General features: G+C 42.2%; 1 protein-coding gene across 2 annotated transcripts in view; it reads right to left on the reverse strand.

Moving 5' to 3' along the window:
• Positions 1-25,475, reverse strand: part of ASB7 (ankyrin repeat and SOCS box containing 7) — a 52,599-nt gene that overhangs the window by 13,840 nt on the left and 13,284 nt on the right. For both annotated transcript variants that reach the window (XM_082736307.1, XM_082736306.1), the window contains exon 5: positions 5,687-6,292. In XM_082736307.1, coding sequence (XP_082592433.1) covers positions 5,687-6,292 — 606 coding nt within the window. The remainder of the gene's footprint in view (positions 1-5,686; positions 6,293-25,475) is intronic.

The following is a 25,475-nucleotide window of genomic DNA, read 5'->3' on the forward strand; positions in this document are numbered from 1 at the left end:
GTTTGAATATGCTGTGATTAAAGTACTTCAAGAAAATCCAGCCTCCTTCACATAGTTGGAACGGGAAAGAATATTTTAATAGCCTTGTTAGATGATTATCATCTTCTCTGATACTTCACCAAAAGTCGACAAGTGGTATTTTTTTAAAGGTTAGTTGCAACATGAAATCTGAAACCAAATCAATGAACCTCTTGTGTTCTTTCACATGCAAATCCATTGGTCTACTTTGCCCTTTGAATGGATCTTTTGTCCATGCATGTTTTTGTCAAATTATGCATTAGTCCTTTGGAAAATACTGGCTCCTTAGGTTATGGAGATCTTCCAAATGTTGACTGATTTCATTATGATAGTATCAAAAAATCACTTTTGTTAGTATCACTGCTCATCTCAAAAGAATCTGCATATTGGGAACCCATCAATGTCACAGGAGCAAATACAAACTTTTCAAAATTCTAATTTTCACTTGAAAGCTCAAGGCTTATGACTTGTCATAAACACTGTCAACTGTTTTCCTTAACGTGACAACAAAGTCTGCCAGATATCCAAGACTAAACAGCTATCCTTTGGCTGTCTGTCACTCTTCCAGGTAAAAATGGGTGTTCCACAAAAAAAGCTGCTGGCTCAGCTCAAACAAATCAAAGAAGTGCTTTTTGTCGATTCAGTCCCAGCACTTTGGTATGCAGTAAGAATACCTTCAATTTCCATCCACAGAATATCAAAAAAGCACGTGCTCAGGAATGAGATTTAATGGGATTACTTTTGCTGCTCTCTCAAAGATCTCTCTAAATGGAACTGGAATCTTCTTTGGCGGGACTGCCTGGTAGTGAAGGACTCAAGGATGAGGGGCACCCTTTGGGGCCACTGCCTCGATTAACACTGAGGAGCCAGAAGTTTGAGCCACCATTGCTCCTACACCATAAGTCAAATGACAGTGCAGTGAAAAGAGGCGAGTCATACCTCAGCACTGCTACAAAGACCGTTCTGACCTCACGGGCCCCTCAGATGGTCTTGAGGGCCCTGTAAGAGGCTGCACTGTAAAAACCACTGTTCTACATAAATTGTAAAATAAAATCACAATGTTGCAGGAAATCATCCCTTTTAAGTGGTTACTGGCAAGAATTTTAAAAAGTGGGGGGAGTCCCTGGGGACTGTGGTCTCATTCCCCCATGTTTCAGAGGGGGGAACTGAGCAGCAGGGGGAGCCGGAGACTAACCAGCTTGCCCAAGGTTTTTAGGCAAGTCAGACATGGGGTCAAGAGCCCACTAGCTTGCTCTCTCCACCTCTGACACGGAGGCAGAGCTGAGAGGTCTTCAGGATCGTGTATGAGACCAATGTGCCCCTGAATTCCAGGGGGGTTGGGGTCGGAAAACTACTCAGCCCAAATGACGATGGATAGGCTGTGTTTCACTTTTCATGTAAAAACAATAAAACTAATGAACAGCTTTCCAGTTTTAGCTCGTGAACATGTAAGGAGCTTGGAAAGTCATCACTCCTGCTCTTGTAAGAACAAAAAGCTGAACAAACACAAAATCAGTGACCTCTCTTAGACTCACCCACCAGGGAACAGACGTCACAGCGCAAACCGCTGCAACGTCAGGGGAGAGAAAGATCCAGAGAGTCCTGGCGCACAGCTGCGTACCTGCACCAGAAGCTGCAGGTGCCATCAACTGGTAGGAGCACTTCCACGGTAATTGTGACGAGTTAACCTGAGGATGCGTGTGGACTGGCCTGACAGTGCGCATCACCGTCTCAGGGAGCCCCCTGCCCCGCCTGCCCCCCCCCACATTCTCTCTATTTTACTTTCAGGAACCCCACCAGGCTGCCACGGTGAATAGCTAATAAAAACCCCCGCTCGTGGTTCTGGCAAGGGAGGAGGGTTGAGAACAACCATGTGACCTATACCCAGAACCTTCTCCCTAACAAAGGCCTGTTCTGGAAGGGTGGAGACTACCAGAGTTATGACCCCTGGAAAAAGAACAGTTCTCTGATTTGGGTGCACAGAGTCTTCCTGGGTCACCGAGCTGTGTGAGCGGGGAGGCCACACGGGGAGGGTGGAGGAGCGGGCAAATGGCGAAACTTCCAAAGCACACAGCCCAAGGACGCAGGCCCCGAAAGACAGACTTGATTGGAAGATGCCAGACTGTTGGCCTCCCCCATCCCCTTAGCTGACAGTGACGGGGCTCCAGTGGGACAGCTGTGGTCTTGAGCTGAAAGAGCCACGAGACGCAGACACTTCAGAGGAGGAGTGCTGAGACAAGCCCAGAGTCAAGAGGGGGAGACAAAACCGAGGACGCAGGAGGGTCTGAAGCTCCCGGCTCCTACAGCTCCAGCAGACATGGCACGTGGCCCAGATCCTGGCCAGGTTCACACAGGGCTGACATTTAAAGGCCTATTTGCCTCCGTTCCTATGACCTGATCCATCCTGTCTGGCTTCCATAAAAAATTATAAGACATGCTAAACGGCAAGAAAAAAACCACATTGGAAGAGACAAAGCAAGCATCGAAGAAGACTCAGCCATGACACAGATGCCAGGATTATCAGACAGGCAATTTAACCGATGATTGCTCTGTTAAAACTGACGAAGACAGTAGACAGTAACAGTAAAATCTTGCGTCTCTAATGCTTTGATGAAAGAGCAGCCCATCAGAGGTAGATTCCCAGTGAGTACAAACGTGCAGGTCCCTGGCAAAGGAAGGAGTGGGTGACACGCCGACCCCTCCAACAGCTTTTGACCCGGCTGCTTGCACAAATCTTGGATCCCACTTTGCCTTCTGAATGTTTCCGTCTCGTGCAGAAAAAGGGTGATAAGCCTTACAACTGAAGGATTTCCGAGGCAGGCAGCACAACACGGCACCTGTTTCTGGAAACAGGCAGGCCAATCCGAAACGGAAACGGCCTCCTTCCCAGTGGCACTCTGCAGTAGGGAGCCATCTCATTCTGCGCCCTCTCCACTCTGCCTGGACTGTGTTCTCCACCTCCTCTGATCTTCAGACGCTTGGACACAAGAAGTGCAATCAGCAAAGCTTCTCAGGCCCAAGGCCTTCTCCTGCAGAAGGGGTTGGCTGGGGGAGGTCCGTCCCTGCCACAGGCATAATTCGTGCCTGAGAATTCAGAAGCGGGCTTCCCCCCAACTGAAGTTCTTCACTCCTTGTCTCTGGACAAAATTCCAGGCATGCAAGTCATTACAATCCCTTTTGTGCCCCCAGTAAGTTTAAAAGTTCCAGTTCGTTGGTGCCCGAGGTTCAGTTTTCTCATGGAATTTCTCTCTTCAAAGATTTTCCGTTCTCAGTAACTCCCTCATCCGTACGGTGAATAGGGGCGTTTGCATTATGGCACAGGGAAAGGATAAGGGGAACAGTCTACCAGCTGGAAAACAGGAGGCTGGGGGAGACTGAGAACCTTCAGGGTTCACTCGACTGGTAGCAAGCCGGGCCCTCCTGTTCATCCACTCTCATTTAATTATTTTATTTTAAAAAACACATGTAGCACTTAAAATGTGCCAGGTGCCGTTTTAAGCACATTATAAACATTAACTCATTGTATCTACACAACAGGCCTACAGGATAGTTATCATTACCCTAATGCTTCCTTGAGGACACTGGGGCCCAGAGCAGTTGGGTAAGCTGCCCAAGGTCACAGGTGACAGGTGGTGGAGCTGGGGCCTGAGCTTCGGCAGCCCAGCTCTAGTTGACGTCCTTAACTGCTGAGCAAAATACTTAACAAGAGGGGCAGTCCCATTAATTTAACCAGGAGTCTCTAGTGAGAGGTTGGAACAAAGACAATAGTAACAACAAAAAGATATTCAGAATGCAGAAAGAATAAGAGACGCTTCACAGGCTTTTTCCGCGACAGAATCCTAACCTCAAGTTCAAGAGTGATAGTCTCTCTCACAGCACCAACACCCCTCCCAGCCTATGGATAAAGACTGCTAGAAAATCTGCTGAGAGAACCAGCACTTGGAATGTCACAGCAAACTTTTCGTTAGATGTGGCCTGGATCTGAAGAGTCAGAGTAAGCTGGCGAAGAAGCACCACACACGACATCTCCCATCTCAGTCTGTCATGTGCCTCAGAAACTTTCAAGGGATCACCTACCAGTTGGCCCCAAACACTGCTCGCAAGGCAAACAGATCTATGCTGTAGAACATGGGGGCCACCGGGCACTTGCAACCATCTAAATTCCAATTGATACAGTTAAATTAGGAATTCAGTTCTTCAGGCGCCTGGGTGCCTCAGTTGTTAAGCTACTGCCTTCGGCTTAGGTCATGATCCTGGAGTCCCGTAATCGAGTCCCGAATCGGGCTCCCAGATCCGCGGGGAGTCTGCTTCTCCCTCTGACCTTCTCCCCTCTCGTGCTCTCTCTCACTCTCTCTCTCACATAAATAAATAAATTTAAAGCAAAAAGAATTCAGTTCCTCAGTGGCATTAAACACGTAACATGTTTAAAACAGCTACACGGGGCTAGAACTCGTAGCTACCATACTGGATAGAGCTGACCATTTCCATTGCCACAGGCAGGCCAACTGGACAGCATATGTTAGATTCTTATGATCTAACATAGATCTAACTTAGAGTGTTATTTCTTTTTGGGCTTTGGTCTGCAGACACAAAGTGGTAACAATGTCATCTTTTCCTTTTCATAAATGCATAAAATCCAAATTACAATTCACCTGTTCATACGATTTCTACTCCCAAGTTCAGTTCCAAGCAGGAGAGCAGATCGTTTACAAGGTCAAGTGAACTCCTTAGTTGTACCTCAGGACAACTGTACCCACAGTGTCTCTGTTCCTCCATGATAATGACTCAAAGGGAAAGACCAGGTGAGGAAAAGGGAGTTTGTGAAAGAGTGCAGCAGAGGGCAAAATCAAGCATTTTGTTGATCGACTTGAGCCTCAGGTTGGATGTTGAGCTCTGAGACACATACATGACTAGCCGTGGCGGAAGAGAGAGAGTGGCTATGTCCACACACAGACCAATATCCCTGCCAGAAAAACAAGGCAAACGTACACCACCACACAAGGTGGGTCACATATTCCCAGGCTTTCCGAAGAAGTGCCCACACCAAAACTGGTCAGGAGTGGAAGCCATGTGGTCCCGGGACAGTGGCACCAAATCTCCCATTGATGACAAATCTTAAGAGCAACTTCCGGCATCCTCAGCCCTGCATTACTTGGATCCCTCAGTAACACTGCTGTTTGTCTCATGTTGGGTCACACCACGGGAAGCCAGAAAAGCAACACTAAAACATGGAGCAACAGCTTCACGATAAAGCACCAATTCTAGGACACTTCCACAGCTATGGGACCTAAAGGCCAATGCTGTCCTAATTCTTCAATCAGAAGTCCATGAAAGCCCGAATGACTATGTGAGTGACTAGTAGGAACTGCCTTGTTCTGACAGAGATCTTTGAATTTAACAATTTCTCCTCTCTCTGTACCTTCCTACATTTCCACTCTCAGCCTATCCACCCCTATTATTTTCAGTAACGGGCATGAAATCTTGTGATAAAGAGCTTTCTTTTTACTTCCGATGGATGAGGCATGAATCATGTTATTAATAACTTCGTAGTAAGTAGGGCTGACAGGAATTATTAGCATCTGCTCAGTAAGTTGTAAACCCATGAAACCCCCCCAAGAAGATGAAAATTTCTTAAAAATGCAGTGAGAGTAATAATTAAATTACATACTTGTGACTTCTTGTAAGAAATCCAAACATGGTCGACTACTTCCAGAAATACTTATTGAAACAGCCAGTGGGGTCTGTCCTTCATAGTTCCTTGTGTTTGTGTCCGCTCCATAGTTATATAACATCCGTGCACAGAGTACATCATCCCTAAGGGCAGACAAATGTAAAGGAGTCTGTCCATCTTCTAAGCGACCCAAGTTTGTATCTGCTCCTCTCTGAAGGAACATTCGGCAGTAAGAGTGATTGCTTTTGATCACCGCGTATCGCAACAAGAAACCGTTCTGGATGTCGATGTTGGCATTGTGGTCCAGGAGGATCTTCACGCAGCTGGACCTCTCTCGGATGATGGCGAGCTGAAGGGGAGTGGTGCCTTTATCGCTGAGCGGGTCAACCTCAGCCTTGAACTCCAGTAGGAGTCGGACAAATGAGTCCCTACCATAGTGAGCAGCCACATGGAGGGGAGTCCAGCCATCATTGCTTTTGGCATTAATAATGTCGCTCCTGTATTCAGATTCTAACATCAGGCGTGCAATCCGGGCCCGGCCGTGCATGGCTGCGTAGTGAAGAGCAGTGAAGCCTCCGATCAAGTCCTTAACTGTTGGATCGGCTAGGACGAAAACCAAAATGAAAACATTAGTGGACTCGAAGACAAAACAATAAACTCTACACCATGGCACAGAGCACTCAAGACCATTCCCAGGAAAAAAATGTGAAATGATTGAAGATTATAATGAATGCTAAGTACTTCTTTCTCAGTTTAATTGAAGCATAGTTTTCACAGAAAATAAATTTTGGTAGAAAGTCATCAAACCTGGGTTAACAGAATGAAAATGACCTACAGAGTATTTAAAAGATAGACAAAAAGAGAGAGTTCAGATTGCCACAACCCCTCTCTGTCCTAATTTAACCAACTGCTTTCGGCTACTCGGCTCTCTCATTTCTGTATTGTTTCATGTTTCTCTTCGGTTTTGAACTTTCTGCTTTATTTTCTCTTGTGCTTCTTGGTCTTAAAGAGAAGCATGTGTAGCAACATCTGCTGCTCTAAAGGACGGATGTACTGTGGTCTGGCAGGCTGTGTTGTTTTAGGGTATATTAGGTAAAAAAAAAAAAAAAAAAAAAAATCTTCTGTGGTCTGCAGAAATTCCAAAGCATGTAAGATATATGTTAAGTGATCGTGATAAATCATTTTTTGTAAGATAAAAGGCTATTCTGTAGATTCTTAGTTTTATAAGAATTTTGGAATTTTTAAGAATTAAGCAGCACTTTTTTTGTGTGAAAAACTGGGAGAAACCTCAGCCCTGTAGGAATTTTTTTCTATAACAGTTCCAAAATGCTCTCCTAAACGGGCTGATTTCTGGAAAGAGAGAGAGAGAAAGAAAGAAAGGGAAGCCACAATTGACAATCTGCTGTGTGACTCGAGTCACAGACTTTTGTCACCTGCCCGGATCTTCCCTGAAGCCAAGGGTCAGTTTTGTGTAGCTCTCATTCCACTGGCCTTCTTGGGCAGTGGGGAAAAAAGGGATAAAAAGTGCTCCCTCCTATTAGGTAGGTCACATCCTAGGGACCAGTAATCTTAGGTGAAAATAAATTGGTCAGATCTATCCATCTAGTATTAAAATGCTCTCTTCTTATAAAAGTCACCCTTAATTTCTGGTTTGTTCAAGAGAAATTCGTGAGTGTTTTCCAAACACAAAAAGCCTCCACAGTTATAGGACTAAAACACTCCTGTGTTGTTTACTGAAATGTTACTTAGTTCTCAACTATATGATGACAGCTGGGTCCCTTAGAAAAATATATGAGGCAGAAAACTACATATATAATATTAATACTACTGAAAAGAATAAAAAATATCATTAAGAAGTAGTTGCTAACAAAACCTATAAAAAGTTAACGTTTTTAGGAAAGCTGCATCAGTTGAATTTCTAAAATCATTTAGTATAAACTGACACTACCCAGTGATCATTACCATTTAAAGAAAATAAGAGTATTTTATCTACCTTAAAATAAAACAAGCAAGCAAGCAAGCAAGCAAGCATGTTTAAACAAAGCATTTTGCTGCCATCTACTGGTAAGGCACAAACTTGAGTAACAAATATTTTCATTTTGGCAGCTTATGCTGAGCCCTCAAGTCTTGGACACCTACCTCCCTTAAAATATGGAGACTAAGACAGGCATGAAATCTAAAAGACCCCTTCTATTCAAATGAAACCATGGATCTTGCCAAGACTTCCATTTCTAATCTATACCTGACCAGTCAGGTGCTTCTTTCTTAATCTGTCAGATTGAAAAATACCTTCTTACATTTCTCCCACATTTAGGGGTGTTTTTAAAGGTGCCAGCAGTCTTACGTGCATCCTATACTCGCTCCATTGGACAGTAAGATTGAAATTATGTTACATGAAATTGTACCAGCATCTTTGATTTTCCACTTTAGGTCTTGCATTTTGGTGCTATACTGAGCTAGGAAAAACAAAGATTAACAGATACAAGGATCTGCTTAGTCTCAGTAAAAACCATGAAAATGCATTACAGCACACGTGGAAAACATAGCTGAGAAGAAAGAGCTAGAAATTAACAATGCATAAAATCTGTATACTTACTGTCCTCAAGGCATTAATAGGAGACAGAAGACAAATGAAGATGCGAACAGAGATTAATTTAAGGATTATTACAGCTAATGCAACAGATAAGGAAAAGATCTCATTTGTAATTAATAACAGGAACTGCACAATGCCTAGATAAAAATTGAGTTAAGAGATGTGCAAGGCACATGTAAAGACACTTCTTTGATTGAACTGAATTCCCTTCATCTGTATCTGCTCAACTGTCCCTTCATCAGAAAAGCTTTCTCTAAACACTAACCGAAGCCCCAGCCACCTTATTACTTTGTCCCCTTAGTACGCTTCTGCCTTCTTGCAAGTGCAGAGATAAAATAAAATTTTATCACAGATGCAGAGATAAAATTTTTTAAAAAGTTTATTTTAAACAGGCTTTAGTAGTTTCAAGAAATCCATTTAAGTCTACTGAAAAATTTTTAAAGTGTATATGAATAAAAAATATCTCCCACCAATATGACTTTTTACCCCAACTACTGAGGTACAACTTTACTTAGGTACAATAAAATTCACCCACTTTGAGTGTAGAGGTTGATGAACTCTGTCAAACTGTAGACAGCCATGTGGCCATCACCACAAAATAATCCCATCATCTCAGAAAGTTCCTTCCTGGCTCTTTACAGTCAATTCCTTGCACAGACTGTGGGGCCCAGGCAACCACCACAGGCTTGCCCTTCTAGAATGGTGTATAAGTGAAATCATACAGCATGTAGACTTTTGTGTTTGACTGATTTCACTTAGCATGACGTTTCTGAAATACATGCACGTTGTTGGTGTGTATGTATCAAAAGCTTATCCTTTGTATTGCTGAAGAGTATTGTATGATATGGATATACATTTACTGAGGGATTTGCCAGCAGATGGGCAATTGCATTATTTCCAGTTTGAGGCTATTATGAATGAAGTTACTGTGAACATTCACATACCAGTCTGTTGTTTTTCATTTCCATTGGGTAAATACCTAGGAAAGAACTACTGGGCCACCTGTTAAATGTACATTTAACCTCCCAAGAAATTGCCACAATTTTTCTAAGTGTAATATTACACTGTGTAATATCACAATTCTCTCAGCAATACTGTATGAGAGTTATGGTTCTACATCTTCACTAATACTGGCATCATCAATAATTTTAATTTTACTCCTCCAGAGAGTATAAAATAGCAAACTGCTGAGATTTTAATTTATGTGACCTTGATGACTAGTGACACTGGGCTTATTCAGATATTTTCTTCTGTCAGCGTCTGTTGAAATTACTCATTTTTACTAAATTGTTTTTCTCATTATTGAGTTTACAATTCCATTGCATATATATTCTGATACAAGTCTTTGTCAGCTATGGTTTGCAAATGTTGTCTCCTAGTATCCTGATTGCTTTTTCATTTTCCTTTTTTTTGAAGAGCAAAATGTTTCAATGTTGAGGAAGTCAACTGATTTGTCTTTTACGGCTTGTGCTTTTTGCATCCCGTTTAAGAAACCACATTGAGATACCACCTTGCACTAGTTAGACTGGCCAAAATTAACAAGACAGTAAACAAGTGTTGGAGAGGATGTGGAGAAAGGGGGACCCTCTTACACTGTTGGTGGGAATGCAAGTTGGTGCAGCCACTTTGGAGAACAGCGTGGAGATTCCTTAAGAAATTAAAAATAGAGCTTCCCTATGACCCTGCAATTACACTACTGAGTATTTACCCCAAAGATACAGATGCCGTGAAAAGAAGGTCCATCTGTACTCCAGTGTTCATAGCAGCAGTGGCCACAGTCGCCAAACTGTGGGAAGAACCGAGATGCCCTTCAACCGACAAATGGGTAAGGAAGATGTGGTCCATATATACAATGGAGTATTATGCCTCCATCAGAAAGGATGAATACCCAACTTTTGTAGCAACATGGACGGGACTGGAAGAGATTATGCTGAGTGAAGTAAGTCAAGAAGAGAGAGTCAATTATCATATGGTTTCACTTATTTGTGGAGCATAAGAAATAACATGGAGGACATGGGGAGATGGAGAGAAGGGAGTTGGGGGAAATTGGAGAGGGAGACGAACCATGAGAGACTGTGGACTCTGAGAAACAAACCGAGGGTTTTAGAGGGGAGGAGGCTTGGAGGGTTGGATGAGCCTGGTGGTGGGTATTAAGGAGGGCACGTATTGCATGGAGCACTGGGTGTGATGGATAAACAACGAATCTTAGAACACTGAAAAAAATAAAATAAAATAAAATAATCCAAAAAAAAAAATCTTTGCCGAACACAGTGTCACCTAGAATTTGTGTCTTCTCCTAAAAGTTTTGCATTTTTAACTCTTACATTTAGGATAATGACTTACTGATAGCTGACTTCTGTATAAAGTGATATCAGATCAAGGTTTATTATTCCATACAGACATTTAGTTGCCCAGGGCAATCTGTTATAAAGACCACTTTTTCCCCAGTGATTTATCTTTGTGCCACAGACAAAAACCAATTTACTATACAAAGGGTGGGTCTTTTCCTAAACTCTGTTCTGTTCTATTGACCAAAAAGTATATTCATACACCCATACTGGAGTATCCTGATTACTATAGTTAACAGAAGTTGCGATAGTAGCAGGTAGTACACATCCCCAAACCTTTTTAAAAACTGTTTTGCTCAATAAATATTTTTTATGCATTTTTTAAGGATTTTATTTTTTATTTATTTGACAGAGAGAGACACAGTGAGAGGGGGGAACACAAGCAGGAAGAGTGGGAGAGGGAGAAGTAGGCTTCCCTCCAAGCAGGGAGCCTCGATGTGGGGCTCAATCCCAGGACCCTGGGATCATGACCCGAGCCAAAGGCAGATGCTTAACTGACTGAGCCACCCAGGCACCCCTAGCCAATAAATTTTAGAATCAACTCATCAATTTCTTCAAACAAGCCTGTGAGATTTTGACTAGAACTCCACTGACTCAAAAAATGGAAACCATCCCCAAATACTCGAGGTAATATTGATTCTTCCAAACATGAAAAAAACAATATCTATTTATTTAGGTCTTCTTTAATTTCCCTCGACAATGTTTTGTACTTTTTAGTATATAGGTCTTGCACATCTTTCATTACGTTACTAAATACTTTAAGTTTGGTTGTTATAATAATGAATTTTTTTAAAATTTCATTTTCCAATTATTAACTGCTGATAGAGAGAAATTTGATTACATACTGAGCTGTGTAAATTCACTAGCTAAATTCACATTTTAGTAGATTTCTTATGCTAGTCTACATACCCAATTACGTTCTCTGCAAACAAAGACAGAGCCACTTCTCCCTTTCCAATCCATAGGATTCTTATTTAAACAAGTGTTAAATACAAGTGGTAAAAGCACACTCTTGTTTCTGATCTCAGAGGGAAAGCATTCAGCAGTTCACCATATACTATGATGCACATTATAGTTTTTCCTAGGTGCTTTTCCTTAGGTTTTGGAAGTTATTTTCTGCTTCTGGATTGCTCAGTCTTTATGATGAATGGGTATTTTATAGGGTCATATGCCTTTCCTGCACCTATTGAAATGATCACTTGGTATCTGTACTTTTATTCCATTAATAATGTAAATTACCATGTTGAGTTTCAAATCTTAAACCCTGCATTCTTGGGGTAAACAGTACTTGGCCATGATATAATATTCTTTTTTTGTACACTGATGGCTTAGATTTGCTGGTGTTTTGTCAGGGATTTTTGTATCTATCATCACGAAGGATACTGGTATGTAGTTTTCATTTCTTTCAATGTCTATTTGGTCTTGTATTAGGGCACCACAGTTTGGAAGTATTTCCTCAAAGAGTCTGGGAAGCAATGTTATTGTTTAGTTCTTCAACATTTTAAAATAATGCAACAGAGAAAGCAGCTGGGCCTGAAGTTTTCTTAGTGAAAAGTTTTATTTATGAAGTAAGTTTCTTTGATATAGGACTGTTCAATTGTTTCATTCCTCCTTGGATCAGTTTTGGCAATTTATGTCTTTCCAGGAATTGGTCCATTTCTTCTAAATGGCAAAAAGGTGTTTGTTATATTCCTATCACCCTCTCAATGTCTGCAGGATCTATAAACAATTTTTTCCCATACTTAGTTCTGATTATGTGTTTTCTCTCTTGCTTCTTCATCAGTCTGGCTGGAGATTTATCAATTTTGTTGATCTCTTCAAAGAGCCAATTTTTGCTTTTTTTTGTTTCACCAATTTTCTCCATCATTTGTCCTTTATTTAAGATTTTATTTATTTATTTGACAGAAATCACAAGTAGGCAGAGAGGCAGGCAGAGAGAGAAGGAGAAGCAGGCTCCCTGCTGAGCAGAGAGCCCGCTGTGGGGCTCGATCCCAGGACCCCGAGACCATGACCCAAGCCAAAGGCAGAGGACTAACCCACTGAGCCACCCAGGTGCCCCCATCTGCTCATTTTTAATCCCACTGATTTCTCATCATTCACTCCTATTCTTACTTTGGGTTTAATTCCAACAGGACATGGACGCTGTTCCAATACAGCCCTCTTTACTCTCCCCTTCTTTGTGCCACTGCTGTCATATATATTACATATTTATACAGATGGATTTTTTTTAAGACTTTATTTTATTTATTTATTTTTTAAGAGAGAAAGAAAGAGAGAGGGAGAGAGAGAGAAGTGAGGTGAGGGACAGAGAGAGAAGCAGACTCCCCGCTGAGCAGGGAGCCCTACATGGGGCTCAATCCCAGGACTCTGGAATCACCACCTCAGCTGAAAGCATGTGCTTAACCAACTGAGCCGCCCAGGTGTCCCCTAACAGCAGTCTAATGCTTGTTGTATGCTGTTGTCTTAAAGAGATGAAAATTGGGGCGTGATTCTAAGGTGGGCTCTCCCATAATCCCTACCTCTTCAGGTCCATGCCTTTGTGTACCTCTCCCCTGGAGCTTTAAGCAGGACCTGTGACTTCCTTCTAACCCAACAGAATTTGGCAAAGGTAATGAACTGTCACTACTGTGATTGTGCTATGTTATATGAGGTTCCATCTTGCTGGCAGACTTGCTACAGTGACTCTCATTGCTGACTTGATAAAGTAAGGACTGCTAGTGGGAAAGCCCATGGGACAAGAAGCAGCAGGTAATCTCTAGAAAAAGGTCCACAAAAAGTTGTGGCCCCTAGTCCTACAAGCACAAGAAAACTAACCTGGTAATAACCTGAGTAAGCTTGGAAGCAAATTTTCCTCCAGCCTATAGTTGAGAACATTCTGGATAACACCTTAAAAGTACAGGGTAATAAATGTGTGTTGTATTAAGCCATATGTCAATGTAATTTGTTACACGGCAACAAAAACAAATACACTGTTTTTAGATATACCCGAGTAATTACTTTCACCAGTGATCTTTATTTTTTTCTATGAAACACAAAGGACAGTTTTGCTAGATACAAACTTCTGGATTGACAGGTTGTTTTTGGCAGTCAGACTATGTCTTCCAGCGGCCTTCTGGCCACTGCTGTTTCTTATGTGAAATTAGCTGTTAATCTTATCAGGGAATTCTTACACATAATGAGTTACTTCTCTGGGTGCTTTCAAGATTTTCTCTTTGTTTTTGGCTTTCCATAGTTAGACTATTTTGTGTACAGTTAGACTATTTTGTGTACAGATGACTTTATCCTACTCAGAGTTCACTGAACTTTTCAGATGTACAGTTTAGCATTTATCATTAAATATCAAAGTTCTGGCCATGATTTCTTTAAATATTTTTTCTGCCTCTTTCTGTCCTCTCTTTTCTGGCTCTCTCATTAGGCTTCATGCATATGTCAGTATTCTTGATCCCACAGGACTATGGGCTCCAATTTTTTTTTTTTTAACTTTTTTCTATATGTTCTTCAGACCGAATATGTTTCTTAATCAATTTCCAAGGTCACCAATTTCTTCTGCCAGTTCAAATCTGCTGTTAATTGCTGTAATGAATTCTTGATTTTGGTTATTGTACTTTCAACTGGAGAATTTAAACTTAGGGACATGTACATTCAAAGATATGTAAATTCTATCTCTTTATTGCGAGGTTCTATGATAAATCACTGTCATTGTGTTTTCCTTTAATTCTCTGGACATGGTATCTATCCTTAGTTCTTTGAACACATAATGGCTGCTTTGAAATTCTGTTAACTAAGTAAAGCACGTGGCTTTGAAATTCTGTTAACTAAGTAAAGCACGTAAAGCCCTTCACAGACACCTTCTATTAGCCGGTCATATTTCCTGTGTCTGAGCTATCCATTCCTGTTTCTTAGGCATGTCTCACAATTTTTCTCAAAACTGAAGATTTTAGGTGATATTACAGCAACCCTAGATTAATGAGGAACATCTTAAAAGTGAGGATGGGGTGGAATGCTGCTGCTGTTTGTTTTAATGAAATGCTCAGACTAATTATACAAAGTCTGTGTTCTCAGGTGTATGCAGCCACTTATGTCTCTGCTTAGTTGTTAATATTATTAAATTCTGGCTTCTAGGGGCCACTCCTAAGAATAATTTATGTTTGGTTAAGATAACTATTTCTGACCAATGACTGGTCAGAGGTTGTGCTTAAACATCTTGTAGAGCAAGGCCCCCGCACTTGGGCAACGTGGTTTGTGGACAGGCTGAGGTGGACATTCAGTCATCAGGGAATTTAGGAGTGTGCCCCTGCTCTCGTTCCCTGGTGTCAGGTTCAGCGAGGGAGGAGCAGATAACCGGGGTCCTCTCTGGCCTTTCTTAAGCATGCATGTGGGGGCACCTGGGTGGCTCAGTGGTTAAAGCCTCTGCCTTTGGCTCAGGTCATGATCTCAGGGTCCTGGGATCGAGCCCCACATCGGGCTCTCTGCTTGGCAGGAAGCCTGCCCCCACCCCCATCCCCCCGCCACTGGGCTGCCTCTCGGCTTGTGATCTCTGTCAAATAAATAAATAAAACCTTAAAAAAAAAAAAAAAAAAGCATGCATGTAGCCTTCCAAATTCCCAAGAAGCCCAAATGGCTATCTCCTTCTTCAGGTCACCTATTAAATGTGAGGGTCCTGAGCTGCTTGGCCCAACCAGTATCGCAGCCTCAGGGAGCTGGGTCATTGGCCCTTCCAGATTGTTTGTCACCTAAACTGACACCACTGTTATTTTCAACGATGCTCCAAGCACAGGGCATTTTCACTGAGTGCTGAAAGCAGGTCAGCCCACTGGCAGCAAGGAGAGTGCTGGCTCTCGTGATAACTGCTGCAGAGATTGTTGGGGGAAAGGAAGGGCAGATGGGGGCAGCCACTTTGGGTTCAATTTCTTCTTATTCAAGTTTCTTAAGGTGAAATTTAGATAACTGATTTAAGATCATTCTTCTTTTCTACCAGAAGCATTTGAAGTTATCAATTTCTCTCTAAACGCCACTCTAATACATCCTATAAACTTTGATATATTGTATTTTCATTATCATGCAGTTCAAAACATTGTTTTTAATTGCCAAACATCTGAGGCTGTCCTAGATATTCTGATAAACTTCCACTGTAGTCAGAGAACATATTCCTATAATTCTTCTATTTCTTATAATTCTTACAGAATTCTTACAGTTTCATAAAATTTACTGAGACTTCAATGTGAGTGTATCATTTATCCTTGTGTTCTATCATTCTGGTATTCACACATGAAAAAAAATGTATATTCTGAAGGTGCTGGGTGATACCAATTAAGTCAATGAGCTTGATTATTTTTCAGATTTTCTCTAGTTATTGATTTATCTAGTTATTCTATTAATTGCTGAGAGATATAAAAATTTGCAACTACGACTGTCAAACTGTTCACTTTTTCCTTTAATTATCAAATTTTTGCCTCAAACTGGGCTCTTTTATGATGTACACATCTATGATCCACATACCTCCTGATGAATCTGTCCACTCTGTCACTGTCTTTCTTTAGTTCTGGTTAACAGTTTATGTCTTAAAATAGATTTTATATGCTATTAACATAGCCACACTGGCCTTCACTTAATTACCATTTGAAAAGTATATCTTTACCCATTTATCTAGTTTCAACCTATCTGTCTCGCTACAGTGAAAGCAAACCCCTTGTAGGCAGCATTTAAGAGAGTCTTGTCTACTCCTTTTAGATAATTTCTAGCTTTCAACTGGAGTGTTTTGTCCATTAATGTTTAATATAATTATTGCTATAGTTTAGGTTTACCAATTGTTTCCTCTATTGTTCCCCTTCTTTCCTTTACTGCCTTTTTTGTACTATTAGACCATTTTTTAACATTTCATTTTAATGTCTCTATTGACTTTTTGGTTATACATCTTTACCTTTTTTTTTTTTTTTAAACTGGTTGTTCTAAGGACTGGAATATATACCAACCTGATCAAAATCAGAACCAGGATTTATACAATGTACTATTATATGTATCCCATTTGCATTTAAAAGGAAAATCCTAAAATCAGGAAAATACACATATAACCATCAATAACCATCATACCCTAGTTTACTATACCTGTGATTACCCTTGAAAAAGTTTTGGGAAGCACCAAATGCATTTAGCAAAGTTACATAGGAAAAGAATTGCTTGGAGGTCTACAACATAGTTATGCATCGTGTTGTAAGTATTAACACAGGAAAGAGAGGCAAAAGTGATGGAGGAAAGCAATGTAGATGATCATCTAAAACTCTGCTAATAATTCACCACAGAATAAAAAGTTGGAAGGTCAGATAGTATAATGTCTTCAAACAGGATTTCACCTAAAAACTATTTTTTCACTAATGAAAAAATGTTAATTTAGTAAAGCAGCAGTGGGAAAAATAAAACAAAACAAAACAAAGAAAAAACCCCCAGCATTCCATGATAACTACTCTCAACACTGATGTTAGACTTGCAGCTTTTCTTCTATACCTTTTAAAAAATTACATATAAGTGTAGTCATAGTCTAATAACTTAACCTGTTTCGGCATGAGAATTTTAAAAATTTTGTGAAATGAGGGGTGAAATTTTCAGACAGAAAAAAATCTCCTCACTTAGGATGGATTTCTTGAAATAAATTAATTAGAAGAAAATTTACTGGACAAAAAGATCTCTCAATTCTAAGGATCTAATATATACTCCTAAACTGCTTTCTCCAAGTACTTTCATCAATTCCTACCATTAACTTTTCTGTTTTATCACACTTGAGATATCATTTGCAAAATCTTTCATTTTTGAAAAGCTAAAAATAATTTCTTACCACACTGCTACGGATTTCTTTGATTTATCCCTTATCTCCCCAACTTATTTCATGTGTTTCACCACGAGGATTTTACCTACGATATCAAGAGGAGCCCGGAAATGCTTTCCTTAGGTTCCTATGGGGATCTGTTCTACAGATTTAACTTCTAGAGCTTCAACGGACTGTCCTTCAGGTCAGTGACATAAACACTGAATCTGAAGATATATAAACACACCTAAGATCAGGGTTTCTTAAGGTTATTTCTTAAAATGTCCAACAGGATCTTAGAATTTTTAGAAAGATTCTAAATGGGAAAACGAAGAGGAAAATAGTAATAATCGAGGGTTTCTTATAATTCCCACTATTATAATACAGACTCCTCGGCATAACAGCATACTGAACTGGTCAGAAAGATTATTGGGATTTGTACTGATATACTATATTATATGCGTTCAGAAACTCTGATATTTCTGGGCATCATAAAACCCTAAGTATTCATTTTGAAGCATGATATCTGAAAGCACAGGTACACCTTGTTTGACTATATTGTGCTTTATCACACTTTTTACAAAAGGAAGGAAACCTGCATCCTTGAGCAAGTCTTTGGGCACCATTTCACCAACAGTATTTGTTCACTTCATGCCTCTCTCTGTACCATATGTGGGTAACTCTCATGGTATTTCAAACCTTTTCATTATTGTTCTATTTGTTCTGGTGATCTGTTCCCAGTGATGTTTGATGTGACTATTGTAATGGTTTGGGAGCTCAATACACTGTAACTGCATAAGAAGTGAAACTTAAGCAATAATGATCAGCCATTATCCCACTCTCTCCGTCTTCTCAAGCCTCCCGATTCCTTGAACCTAACAATATTGATAGTAAGCAAATTAATAACCCTAAATGGCCTCTAAGTCTTTAAGTAAAAGCAAGAGTCATGTGTCTCTCACTTTAAATCAAAAGCTAGAAATGATTAAGCTTAGTGAGGAAAGGTGAGTCAAAAGCCAAGATGGGCTAAAAACTAGGCCTCCGGTGCCAAACAGTTAGCCAAGCTGTGAATGCAAAGGAAACGATCTTGAAGGAAATGGAAAGTGCCACTCCAGTGAGCCCACGAATGGTAAAAAGGCAAAACAGCCTTACTGCGGATATGGAGAGCGTTTCAGAGGTCTGGACAGAGACCACAGCAGCCACAACATTCCCTTAAGCGAATGCCCAGTCCAGAGCCAGGCCCTAACTCACTCTCTTCAGTTCTGTGAAGGCTGAGGGACATGGGGAAGCTGCAAAAGGAAAGTCCAAAGCTAGCAGACGTGGGCTCGTGAGGTTTAAGGAAACAGGCCGTGTCTTAACATCCAAGTACAAGGTGAAGTAGTAGGTGCTGATGGAGAAGCTGTAGCCAGTCATCCGGAAGACCCAGCTCAGAAAAATCATGAAGGGGAACACACTAAATGACGGATTGTCAACGTAAACAAAACTGCCTTCTATTGAAAGAAGGTGCCATCTAACTTACCATAGCTAGAGAGGAGAAGTCAACGCCTGGCTTCAAAGCTTGAAAAAGACAGGCCAACTCTTGCTAGGGGCTAGTGCAGCTGGTGACTTAAAGTTGAAGCCAATACTCACTCACCATTTCAAAAGTCCTAGGGCCCTTAAGAATCATGCTAAATCCACTCTGCCTGTGTTCAATAAAGAGAACAACAAAGCCTGGATGACAGCACAGCTGTTTACCACAGGGTTTACAGAGTATTTTAAGCCCGCTGTTGACAGTGACTGCTCAGGAAGAGAGATTCCTTTCAAAATGTTACTGCTTGTTGACAATGTAACTGGTCACCCAAGAGCTCTGATGGAGGTGGACAGTGAGGTTAATAGTGTTTTCATGCCTACTGTCACAACATCCATTCTCCAGCCGATGGATCAAGAAGTAATTAAGATTTTTAGGTCTTATTATTTAAGAAATATCTTTGTAAGGCTACAGCTGCCATACACAGTGATTCCTCTGATGGACATAAGCAAAGAAAACTAAAAACCTAGAAATGATTCAGTCTTCTAATTGCCACTCCGCATTGTGATTCAGAGGAAAAGTTTAAGTATCAACATGAACAGGAGTTTGGAACAAGTTGATTCCCACCCTCATGGATGACTGCCAGGAGTTCGAGACCTCAGCAGAGTCAGTAACTAGAGATGTGGTGGAAACAGCAAGAGAACGAGAATTAGAAGTGGAACCTGAAGATGGGACAAAGCGGCTGCCATCTCATGACCAAACATGAATGAATGAAGAGTTGCTTCTTAGGGATGAGCAAAGAAAGTGGTTTCTGGAGATGGGATCTACTCCTGGGGAAGATGCTGTGAACACTGCTGAGATGACAACCAAGGACTTAGAATGTGACATAGATTTTGTTGATAAGGCAGCCGCAGGGTGAGAGAGGATTGACTCTAATTTCGAAAGAAGCTGTTGGTAAGATGCTATCAGACACAAACAGAGAAATGGTTTGTGTAAGGAAGAGGCAATCGATGTGGCGAACTTCACAGCTGTCTTATTTTCAGAAATCACCACAGTCACACCAGCCTTTACAACCACAACCCTCATAAGTGGGCAGCCATCAACATAGAGGCAAGACCCTCCACCAGCAAAAGGACTAGGACTGGCTGAAAGCTCCAGTGATGGTTAGCATTGAGCGACGAAGTCTTTTCTAATTAAGGTGCGCATGCGCACCTACACACACACATTTTAATATACATATATATATATTTTTAGGGGCGCCTGGGTGGCTCAGTCAGTTAAGTGTCTGACTCTTGATTTTGGCTCAGGTCATGATCTCAGGGTCCTGAGATCGTGCTCTGCAGGGAGTCTGCTGGAGATTCTCTCTCTTCCCTCTGCCCCTCCCCTGCCGGCACGCATTCTCTCTCTAAAATAAGTAAATAAAAGAAAGGTTTGTATATACTTTTTAAACACAACGCTATTGCACCCTTCACAGTCTCCACTACAGCGTAAACAGAATTCTTCTACGCACTGGGAAACCAAAACTTCACTGACTTGCTTCGCTGTGATATTCACGTCATTGCCGCCGTCTAGAACGGAACGGCTACACCTCCTGGGCACACTGGCCAAGCCGCCAAATATAATTTACCTGCATAAACTTATGTTTCACCTCTGTGAGGTCTACCCTGGTAGCTGTTAACATGTAGCTACTGAGCTCTTGAAACATGGCCACTCGGACTGCAGCGCTGAATTTTTAAAGTTCATGGAAACGTAAACGGGCCAAGTTTCAACAAGAAAGAAAGCCTCCCCAATTTTATTTTTTACCCGCTCTGAAATATAGACAGTATCAGCTAACCACGTCAAACTCACTCCTTTTCTCACTGAAACTGGGTTCCTCCCACAGTGGCCACCAGTGTGGCTTCACATGGCCGCTCCCTGACCAGGCTTCCCCGGTGGTCATGTCACGGGCACCACGGCTCGGTCACCCACTGCCTGTTATCTCTGAGTGTTGTTAGCACCCTGTGATCACTCATTGGTGGTTTTACTGTGCAGATTTAACAGTGGTGAGTGGTCTTCCTAAACCTCTATGTCCTGCTTTGTTGTTGTTGGTGGTGGTGGTTTTTTAATTGCATTTGGTTAACTTTCCCCTGCTCCCTCAACCAACAGCAACCTTTTTCCCCCTCAGTCCCCAAAAGTCTGTGATCTTGATTCCTTTTCCCTGCCTCGGCACGTCCAATCAATCTATCCGCAAAGACTGTTGCCTCCCCTTTCAAAACCTACCCAAAATCTGACCACTTCTCAACACAGGACTGCTACTGTCTACACTGAGCCGCTGGCAATTCTCGCCTGAATTATTCCAAAGCTTCCTGATGCGTCTTCCCGTTTATCCTTGGCTCCTCTACACGACAGCTTTCTCAAGCCAGATGAGCCCTTCAGGAAGTTCTCCTCATTCTTCAGTTGAGAAGCCTGCGATGGTTTTCCATTCTCAGTCGCAACAAAGTCCAAAGTCTTTTGAGCCTTCAAGGACCTGCAGACCACATCAGCTGATCAGACGGTCTCTCTAACCCAGTCGGCCCTCTCTCCCATTGCTCTGCTCTGGCTGTCATCCTCCTGGCTTTTTCTTCAAAGTGCTAAGTATGTTCCCATCTCTGAGTGTGTGCGGTACTTGCCTGTTTCCCTTACCTTTAACGTTTTTCTCCCAGATATTCTCATGGTTGGGTCTTCCTTTCCTGCAGGGCTCAACTCCAAGGGCACATTGGGAGCCTTCCCTACATACCTCATTTAAAACTAAATCCTGTGCTTCTCCATCCCTTCTCTGCTTCCTCTTTAATCACAGTGCTCATCACCACCTGACACTGTACACATCACTGTCAATTTCCTCCACTCAGAAATGTGCCATGGCAGCAGGGTCTTTAGGTGTCGCTGTGTCCCCAGCGCTCAGAACGGTGTCTGACAAACGGCAGGTGCTCAATAAATATGTATTTAGGGTTGGTGTAGGCAAGTGAGACCACGGTCCCAATCAGGGAGCAAGGACCCACCTGCTCTTGCCTGAGATCTCAGGCTCTTTCCCTAAGATCACATACCATCACCAGTGAGCTTGCTACAACACATATCTGTCTCCACCACTCCTGTCAAATGGCCCACCACGGTCCCTGGAAATCAATTTTGGATATGCTTTCATCATAATGAACTCTTCTCAGTTCCTAAAACCAAACGTGCTCCCCTTCTCCTTCTACCCTTCACACTCAGTGTCCTGTGGGTTTCAAATAATCCCACATCTCTGTCCTTCCGGTGCCCCATCCTTGCCTCGCCTTTCAAGCCCTCAAGTCCAACCATGCTTTCTCTAGGAAACCTCCTTCCTGGCTTCCCCCACCTCCACTCCTGTAACAGCGGGGCCCCTTTTATATGTGGCACCCAGGTGACTCTGCTGGAACTACACTGTCTCCCTATAGGAGACCATACACAATCATGGCATGGCTAAGACCATGGGTCTCAATCCTAGCTCCAGTACTTATGGGGTGAATGGCCTGGGGCAAATTACTTCCCAACCTTTGGCTCAGTTTTCTCAATGGAAAGACTACTCCTGACCCTTATAGAATGGTTGTGAAGAAGCAGGCTAGTGCTAAGTGACAAGTAGTAAATGCTGGCTCTAAATCTACCCACCCAGCAGTCTATAAAGTGCCAGACGACTAGCACAATGTTTGCTCACTCTGTATCTCAGTGCCTGGCCCAGAGCCTGGCATATGGTAGGTACTCAAGAAATATTTGCTGAATCAATATGTGAACGTGTGATTTACAGTTTACCAACTGGCCACCTCATCTGTCTGTATGAATCCTCTCTCCACTCTCATGGGGGGAGTGGGTAAGGAGGGGACAGGAAGTGAACCTCTGTATCCTGTGGGTTATTCTGCTCACTTACCCTTTTGAATCTGACATCATTTCCCCTTGCTATCCATCACGAAAGAAGCTTATTAGGAGGAGGGGGCCAATCTGACTGGAGGTGTTCAAGCTCTTAAAGAAATTGTGGTTTCAGGAAAAGAGCAGGTGTGATGAAGTCAAGCCCTTTTCTGATCCCACCACAAGGCTGGCCCATGTTTAAGAAAGCATCAGTCTGGTCTCCATAAGGCTGGGGAGCAATCCTTTTCGATAGCCGACACTCGTCTCCTCGCTCTCTCACCGAGAACGAAATTGGATATAGGCTCTACCCTCAGAAGTTCCAAACTAACAGGAGTTACACTGAATACCACAGGAATTAATCACTGGGCTTGTGACAGGAGCTGCAGTAAAAAGGTACAGAGAATAACATCCCATAACAAGTCTGGATGGCAAGAGATTCCGAGGAAGGGGTGTGACAGAGAAGATGGAGTGAACGAGGGGAGTGTGGCAGCAGTGGGGTGAGCTGGGGGACTCAGCAGGTCCTGTGCAAAGGCCTCTGAGCTCAGTGAACGTGAATGAACACAGAGGGGCTGCGGCTCGGAGATGAAGCTGAGACCTTGCCGGGCCATGTAGATCACAGGAAGGGCTTTGACTAGTACTCTAAGAGAAGTGGAAAACTTTCAGGGATAGATTTGAAAAAGGAAATATGTGCATTTTCATTTTTTATCACGGATCACTCTGTTCGGAGACGGGCTGGGAGGGGGCCAAGACCGGAAGCAGAGATGGGGAAGAGCATCGCGGTCCTGGTTCCCTTCCCCTGAGGTGGAGCAATGCCCCTGACGGCAAGAGAGAAGATCTGGCAACTGTTTAGGAGGAAGAAAGTCAAGGGTGATTTCTAAATTGCTGGCCTCACAGGCTGTGGTGTGAGCCATGAACGGACAAGAGGCTTACCTGGCAGCTGGACACACAGGTTGCGAGGTCAGAAGGCAGGCCTAGGCCAAACAGAGAGCACCCTGAAGCATTACACGTGGCCAAGGGGACAAGGGAGGAGGAAGTTCCTTCTTCTGTTAATGTTTCCAAGCTGATACATAACGTGCTAGGAAAAAAGTACACCCCAAACCTCCTAATTCTGCCACGGTAACAGGAGTGAGTAAAAAGACGGTACTCTTCGAGAACTAAAGAGAAGCTTCTCCAAAATATTTAGTTCTGTTGTTTTAAAATGTTATGTGAAAACATAAAGAGCTAAAACTGGCCAAGACATCCTTAAAGAACAAGGAGAGGAGACCTGATGCCCTCCCCCCACCTCCGTCCTCCAGAAATCAAATCTTATCACTGAGTGATATTAATTACAATAGCTACCATAGGGACTCAGGGTTCCACCAACAGACACTAGACTCAGTGGAACCACACGCACACGAAAACTTTATATCTGAGCTGGAATGACATAGCAATGGGGACAGAAGGGATGATTTAGGCTACCTTTACAGGGAAAAAATATGAAATTGTACCTGACCATCTCATACCATACACCAAAACCAATTCTATACATCCATCCAATTCATCTGTCCAATATGTCTACCTAATTCTGGACAAATTAAGGACCTAAACGCCATACAACTTTTGAGAAGAAAACATAGGCAAATAATGATCTTTGGGTATGACAAGATATAAAAAAGCACAAACCAGGGCACCTGGGTGGCTCAGTTGGTTAAGCAAATGCCTTCGGCTCAGGTCACAATCCTGGAGTCCAGGGATCGAGTCCCACATCAGATTCCCTGCTCAGCAGCAAGTCTGCTTCTCCTTCTGACCCTCCCCCTACCTCATGCTCTTTCTTGTAAATAAACTCTTAAAAAAAAAAAAAGCACCAACTGTAAGGGGAAAGAAAAATAAAATTCACCTATGTTAAAGTGAAGACTTCTGCCCAACAACATATAAACATGACCTCAGAAATGTGAAAAAGCTAAAGACTGAGAGAGAATTGGTGCAATGTAGATCTAACAAAGAGTATGTGAACAATTCCTACAAATCAGTAAGAAAAGTACCAGAAAAGGAGCCCAGTCTTGCAATGTTTTGTTTCTCAAATGTAATTCCTGGGGGCGAAAAAGAAAGAGAGAGGCCAGCAAATGACACAGAGAAAGGGCAAACCATCTGGTGACACATTCCTGACAAAGGCCAGGAACAGGCACTATCCCACCTGGTCAGTAAGGACAGAGACATTCTAACCTTCTTCGGAGAACAATTTGTCAAAAATGAATGAAAAAAAATATACTTCACATCCCCATTGCAGTTCTGGAATTATCCAAGAGATAAACTCTTTCACATATGTTAAAAAAAGAAAAAATGAGTCAAAGACATTCTCTCTAATAGATTCTAGTAGCAGAAAAATAAAAAATCAGAATGTTCAACAATGGAGGATAAGTTTAAAGAAAATTACATCCATGCAACGGAATCTGAACATGTTAATACAGGACAAGGAGCTATCACTTAGCTAAACTGCTCTGTGAAAAAAATCAAGATGCAGCACAGACTATTAACAAAAAAGGAACAGGCTAGAAGGTGGAGGATGGATAATTACGTACACCTGTGATCTCTGCAGGGACGCCGCAGAAACCAGGAAGACGGACTGCCCCTGGGAAGGAGACTAAGGGACGGGTTCTAAAGGCATTTTTCCCTCACCGAACAGTCCA

Source organism: Mustela nivalis, assembly GCF_964662115.1.
Source record: "Mustela nivalis genome assembly, chromosome: 6".
Lineage (NCBI taxonomy): Eukaryota > Metazoa > Chordata > Mammalia > Carnivora > Mustelidae > Mustela > Mustela nivalis.